The sequence below is a fragment of the Cydia fagiglandana genome, chromosome 6 (genome assembly GCF_963556715.1).
Source record: "Cydia fagiglandana chromosome 6, ilCydFagi1.1, whole genome shotgun sequence".
Classification (NCBI taxonomy): Eukaryota; Metazoa; Arthropoda; class Insecta; order Lepidoptera; family Tortricidae; genus Cydia; species Cydia fagiglandana.
Genome location: NC_085937.1, coordinates 6,444,210 through 6,451,852, shown reverse-complemented (window position 1 = coordinate 6,451,852; position 7,643 = coordinate 6,444,210). Strand labels below are relative to the sequence as shown.

General features: G+C 35.7%; 1 protein-coding gene across 1 annotated transcript; it reads left to right on the top strand.

The window, feature by feature from the left end:
• Positions 1 to 920: 920 nt before the first annotated feature.
• Positions 921 to 3,325, top strand: LOC134665569 (dynein light chain Tctex-type protein 2B-like). Its single transcript, XM_063522540.1, has 3 exons — positions 921 to 1,080; positions 2,199 to 2,345; positions 3,040 to 3,325. Exons 1-3 carry the CDS (start codon positions 922 to 924, stop codon positions 3,274 to 3,276), a joined length of 543 nt encoding a protein of 180 aa, XP_063378610.1. The 5' UTR covers position 921; the 3' UTR covers positions 3,277 to 3,325.
• Positions 3,326 to 7,643: the final 4,318 nt, after the last annotated feature.

Below are 7,643 nucleotides of genomic sequence, written 5' to 3'. Positions count from 1 at the left end.
CTTGTAACCATTTGCCATATCAATGTATGTATTCATATGTATTGCTCCTAACATATATACACTAATCCTAATAGGAATGAAAATATTTATATCTTAATAATACGTAACTTTTTGTAACCTTTTATATTTGACGAATTTTTAAATATAGTACCTAATCATTATCTTATAACGTGTTTCTTTATTTATTTGTGATATGCTAATTTAAGAGCCCAACAACGTGCACACTAGCACCACTGCTAAAATAAATAATCGTGATTATTTAAGTTAAATTTAAATTTTACAGGTATTTAAAAAAGTGGCCGCTACTGACTGTATTGTGTATTTAAGTACCTTTTGAATACATCAAGCTAGTTTTTATGTTGCTGGATTCGTCAATCTATGAGCTGAAAACAAAAACGGCCGCTTTAGTTTTGAACGGGTAGGTTGACGAATCCAGTAACATAAAAATTAGTTTAATGTATTCAGCAGTGGCGCTAGTGTGCACGTTGATGGGCTCTTAAAAACCTGACCCCAACAAAAAATAAAATAATACAAAAAGAAATTCCCTCTCCGGGATTCGAACCCAGGACCATTAGCTTCCTGAACTGGATTACTGCCAATACCCGCTAGGGGCGCTAGGCTAAACGGGTTGTCAATTCTAATTACAATGGTATCCTACCGAGCGCTAGTAGTATAAACGAACTTTTGAAGGGGACATTTTTTTGTATGGAGTTATCGTTCTTCTCCTAGTGAGTATTATATTCTTTGCTCGTACCCCTCGTATCTATCAAAACTGTCAGACGGAAATTTCGTCTGCGAAGTTGTCAAATTAGAATATTACATTATCATATTAAATTATAGAGCTCAAGAGAAATTACATAACTTTATTTCTATTAGAAATATTTTTATTTATTTATCATTATATAGCAACAATCAATAATAATGGCTGAGCCACAAAGAAAAAGTAGATTATCTATCCACGAAGGCGCAAGCAAAGTAGCCCTTGCAGAGAAATCATTCAGCAAGATGAGGATGAGGCGGCAATCTTTTGGCTTCGGGAGGGTGCCTGGTATTACAGCGGCTGGGCCTAGAACCTCACAGGTAAGATATAAAAAATATTATCTTAGAAAGAATCCGAAATCCCGGAAACTCAAATCGGGAAGTTGGCAGACCCCGCCGGCGATGGCGGGATGAACTAGACTCCTTTTTGAAGGAGTGGCCAGACACATCATTGGAAAGAGATCTGTGGAGAAATTGGGGGAGGCCTTTGCCCAGCAGTGGGACACGTAAGGCTCTAAATAATAAATAATAACAGAAAGAATACAGTTGAAGTATGAGTCGGTGCATAACTGACTTGACATTCGGAGAATGCTGGTAACTAAGATCAACTTTGTTATCTTACCTGATGGAAGCCATGATTTGTGTATAGTCAGAGAGCTGTGCAGTTACACAGAGAAAGTTGACCCTAAGAAAATATTTTTTCCATGCAGGGGGGTCAGTTATCTCTACAGCTGGCTATACCTACAGCTGAGTCCCTATGACGTTGGATGGCACGTGCGGTATGTTCGACTGCAGCAAACCAGCGAACTTTCCGCACTCTAAATAAAAAAAAAAATGTTTTGTTTTGTGAGCAATTTCTCTTGCTGACTGTACTTATCTATTGAATAATTCTGATTATTTAGCAGTGCAGTAGTACATATAAATATAAATAACAACTAGTAATTACTTAACCCATATATTTGCATGTTTATCACGAATATTTGTGACGGTTCCATGCAAAATGTACCACATTGTCGAGGATGAAATTTGCTTGTATCTTCATACGAATAACCTATCAGAGCGTCCTTATGGCAAGCGACAATGTGATACCTTTTGCTTAAAAAGACACATGTATGGTTCTTTTGTATTTGAGTATTTACTCATTCATTATTTATTTAGGTATTTCCAGGCCTGGAGGATATAACCAAACGGAGTAGCCATTAACAGGCGTTTCCCTTTGTCGAAAATAAGCGGCCAATGGATGACCAGCTATTTTCACGTTACGTATACATTTGACGTGCCCCTCCCCCGCAAAAATCGGCAGACTGCTTTGTACAGATCACAGACAAGGCGTCTCCCTTTGGTTATATATCCTCCAAGGCGAGGTAACAAAATGAACATACATAACATAATATATAGGTTTTCGTTTCTGCGCTGTTACTTACCGCGACTTTTTTTAGTTGGGCATTGAATACAAGCGACCCGCCTTGACGTATCTCCCGACGTACCAGCTCGGGCCCACACGCAAAGTGAAAGATTTTGAGGTCCGGAAGATCATTGATAACTTTCTTGATGAACACTTTACAGGCCATAAGTATAATGTTCAGGTAATATGTTTTGCTAATAGGTCCGGAGATTATGGTCATACAGTTTGTTAAGGTTTTGATCTTGTTATGATACTGTCTTGACGATCTCCCATGCTGATTAATGCCCGTAATAAAATGCACTGGGGAGTTATGTGAGTTATGTCATTATACTTCAAGTGCAAGCTTTGTTTAATCCTATTAGTACCGCACTAAATATTTAGCCAAGGTACTTAAATAGTGTGTGCAAACCTTCTTACAGCTCAATTGTTCTAATATTACAATATGGTATAGAGAAGATGGTCGAATAACAATGGAAAAACAGTGTCAAAAATTGTTAATTGCGTAACAAAGGGGTTTAAGACTGCTACTATCCTTATTTAACAGTTATTCATTACAAATTAGATTCAATGTTAATCTTATTTTATAATCAAAATTATATATATACTATAGTTCGTTTTTTTTAGCATTAGAAAGAGCTTGCAAGAAGGTAAGCGATCTTGACATGTCTTTTAATTGAAAAACGCTTTTTAAAATACAAAAACTATTACATATGAAAGCAGAAGAATATAAATTATTGTATTAGATTCATAATTTTTACATATTTGCCGTAACTTATTTTTAAAATGTGTTTTTCAATTAAAATACACATCAAGATTGTTTACCTAATTTCTAATGCTAAAAAAAAACGAACTATAAATGTCGTGATTTTTTCTAGGAATCCCCGGCACTAGCTTTACGTCTGTCATGCGAGATAATGCGCGAGATGAAAACCATGGAATATAATCGCTATCGCTTCATAGTCGTGGTCACCATTTACCAGCGTCGTTCCCAGTGTTACAACAACGCCATCACCTTCCTCTGGGATTCCGAGAGAGACACCTACGTCGACGTTCAGCGAGTAACCACCACCGCCGCTATCCAGGTCACTGCGTTCGCTATCTATCTTGATTAAAGCTCACTTAACCTCACTTTTATATTTACGACGGGATACATTGTTTCAACCCCTGTTTACGGACTTGTGATTACAAGACGATCATGTATGAAGGCGAGGTCACTTGACATGGGATGGACTTGGGACGGTTGGACACTTGTTAATGAGTTTAGTTGGTCGATTTACAAAGTTTCTGTATTTATTCAATATTGCAAATAAAGAACTTTGGAATTTAAACTAGTTATCGGATTACCTCCTAAACAAACATGGGTACGTCCTTGAAACGTTCAAATGTAAGACTCATAGCACCCGAACAAGACCTATTTGCCAAACTTATAACAACGGACTAACACTGAACAACCCGATCTAAAGACAATATTAGAACGAGCTTAAGTGAATTAGTGGAGAGGCAACTTAAGATGTTGTAGAAGGGAAAGTCCGGATATTTGACTTTAGCTTTTGATTTGTAACCAGTGACCGGAACTCTCTGGGTAAGTTTCATCCGATTGTGGAAGTGCGAGAGTTTTGTTTGTGTTTCAGCCTTGCCAAATTGATAAACACTGTATATAGAGTACCTATATAAACTATACATATACACACAACAGAAGCTATTGAAATGGGTCAGTATAAAACCTTGGAAAGAGGGATAAGTAGGTTAGGTTAAAAAGTTGTATTTTTAATGCGTTTTGGATGTTGTTTTAAGGAATTGAGGCCTGAATTATAGCATTTTTTTAAGTAAAAGTACAGGGATTTATAGCAATTTCATTTACTTATTTGTCGACTACATATCTTCATTACCAACTGGCTTCAAAGATACTAAGATGCAAATGTCGAGACCTGTCGAAACCATATTGCTAGAGAAAATGTGACCACGCCTTATTTGTAAAGTTTCAATAACTAAGTCTTAAAAACAAATCTACATTTATGATTAACTAATTTTACGGCGTATTCTATTGAATTATATCAATTATAATTTAACCAATTTTAATTTTATTAACATTACACCAAATTCAAATTAACATTACAGTTTTGATAATACCAACGAAGCACTTACCATTCTGTGAGATTAAGATCTGCAAGCTTGTACCTACTTAAATAAAAGATGAACAAAGTCTAGCCAGGACTTCCAGCTTGATAGTTCACATAAATAGAAGTTAGTAGAAACAATTTAAGAGTACGGCCAAGTGAGAAAATTGAAAGACTACTAACATCTGAACGAGGTTCAGCGCAATCTCCGTTTCAATTTCGTTTCCTTTAAAATTCATACCTTCATTCGAAGTATTCTTGGAATTGGTTACCGGGCATATTTCTTTTCAATTCGCTTTTGGGTTAGAGCTTGAGAAGTAGTAATGAGATTTTTTTCTAGCAATTTTGAATATTTTATGAACTTGAGATGAGATTAACTTGGCAAAGCAATCCTATTTGTTTTTTAATAGATAGGACAAAAAAATACAAAAATTTATAGTTAAGTGTTTACGTAAATGAATATCAGCGCACTTAAAATTATAGTACATATATAGGTACCAGTTTGACTTATTGAGCATTTTTGACTTCTAAAACCTACTCATAATTTATGGTGTTATCTTAAAACTTCGTCATTTATTAACCACACAGTATTTTCCAAACAAAATTTATTATCTTATTTTTTGATCTATATGTTTGATATATATTTACAAACAATCACATCTAATGTAATACATAAACTTGATTACAAACAATCACATCTAATGTAATACATAAACTTGATCCCTTATTAACACCCATCTGAGCACATAGTGTAAGTTCACAGCGGACTAAATCCGGCTTAATCAAGCGAACTGGGTTAACAGCTACAATGCGGCCTATTACACGATGCACTAAATCAAGCCAGCAACATCCATGGGAACGATTCTGATTTGCCAATTTGTTATACTTTTCATTTCATTTTGATACGACCTTAGTTCATGCCTAGAGCGTTTAGTAACTGGAGACGTCATGGCTGTCATTTTCTGTACAGAACAGTCTGCCGATTTTTGCGGGGAAGGGACGTCAAATGTGCTATTATATGTTCTAAGACTTCGTGTTATCAGAGGGCCTAGTCAAGTTAACAAGCGTACCATCGCCCACACTGTTAACTGACAGTTCGTAAACCTTATTACAAAAGGCTTAAGGTCCACTGATGGACAGTTAAAAGTGTTGCTTTTTGTAAATTGACTAACACCAAACGAAATGAAAAAATGTAACGGGGTGACAGATGATACGAAAAGTAACGTTACTATTTCCATACATTATTTAGTTTAGATTGGCATTTGCGATCAACGATTGTTATTTGGGCTAGGCCCCCAGGCATCAGGCACAAATGCCTTATAAGAGTAATTTCGCCAGCCTGACTGCCCGGTTCGAACATTAAGACACGTCAATTAATAGATCTAGAAACGATATGAATTAGACGTATCAGTGTCAAAAGTGACGTGTTTGTTTGAAGAAATGTCACATTTGACACTGACATATCTAATCCATATCGTTTCTAGATCTATTAACTGACGTATCTTAAAATTCGTATCGGTCCGTGAGCCGCTAACACTGATTGGTACTCATGGTTAAGTTTGTGTCAAAATAAAATGAAAACCGTAACATATTGTTAAGTCAGAATAGGCGTAATGTTCGCGGATGGCTCGGAATGGGAAGAGGTATGCGTTTGCCGTTACGGGCGCTTGTTACGCTAATTTATTACACACTAGCCCTGCCTACGCCTTCGTCTGTAGTCGTTGAAACCACTCTTTGGTATTCGTACTTTTACCACCTTTTAAGCGCTTTCAGGGACGATCCCGGACGAAATCTACACCAAATGTCACTGTGTAGTAAAAAAAATTATACATACAAAAATTCGCCTTTGACACTGACATATGACATATCTAATCCATATCGTATTAAGACGGAATATTTTATATATCTTAAAGTTCGAATCGGGCCGTAAGTGACATACTGACACGACAAGTTACATTGAAGCTGTCCCTTATCCAATAATTCGTAGTGCTAAGTTAATAAATACAGTGTTCTTAAAAAGTAATTACCATGGGACGGAAATTTGTAACCTGTAATAAAAGTAATTAAATTGAAGCGTATAAAAGTCACTTAAAATGTATTTCCTTTATGGAAGGAAAAATCCATCCATTAAGGGGCAAGTAATTTGTTTTACTAAATATTTAAAGGTAACGTTAACTAAATTGGAACCGACGAAGATGGTGAACGATTATACATAGTAAATTGATTGAAAAAGAACCGCTTGTGTTTGTGTATTCTTGAATTTGTGATGTTCGATCAAATGAGCTATAAATGTTGCGGTTATATACATTACATTTTAAGATAACATATAATATTTGGGAAACAGAGCTTTGCTCGGATAACATATAAAAACTCGAAAATGCGCGATTTCCCAGAGATAAGACCTAGCTAGATCGATGTTTCGCCCCCGAAAACCCCCATATTTTAGAAAATTTCATCGAAATAGTTAGAGCTAGATGATATATTTTTGTTACCGCTTTGCTGCTATAACAACCAATACTAAAAATAGAATATACCAAATATTTAATTGGGGCTCCCATACAACAATTACAACGAACGTGTTTTTTTGCCGTGTTTTGCGTAATAGTATTACGGAACCCTTCGTGCGCGAGTCCAACTCGCACTTGGCCGGTTTTATTTTGTGAGGCTTAAGCTTATCCACAGCTTCACAGATTGCTAAGCCTTGCAGCAAACTAATCCAGAGCCCAAATTCTGTGTTTGTGGTTTAGACATAAATCCATTTTCACAAAGCCGCTAAGACCAACTAAGGGCGGCAGATCACGCTTAGCACAAAAAACAGCAGCCTTTTATTAATTATTACCAAATAATTAATCACATCGTCACTAAAGCCTCTAATTAATCTCAAGATTCACAAGACTCTTGAATTCTTTGTGAAGATAAGCCAAAATTCTTTGTCAGAAATCTTTGTTATCCCAGTCTGTTTTAGTATTACCAAGTAATCAAAATTGTGGACTCGGTCTTTTGTGATTAATTAATATCATGGGCAGATTTTTTGAATTACGCCTGGGTTATCTAATGTTTTGTGTAAGATTTACGTTATTTTTAGGCACAATTAACTTTTGCTAGAAAAATAATTCTGCTTAATTTTCTGGAAACTTATCGTGATTTATTACTGTAAATAGGTACCTATCAGTAATTACTTCTAGGACGGTAAAAGCGTTTGTTTGATGTTATCAAAGATTTTTGTACGAACGTTTGTAATTTTAGATTTAGTTTTAAATATAGCAATAAGCTTTTACGACCATAGATGTGAGGTAATGATATTTTTTCTTATTAGTTAGAGTAAATGGGTGCACTGTCGTTTATTCTATAGTGACATTTTA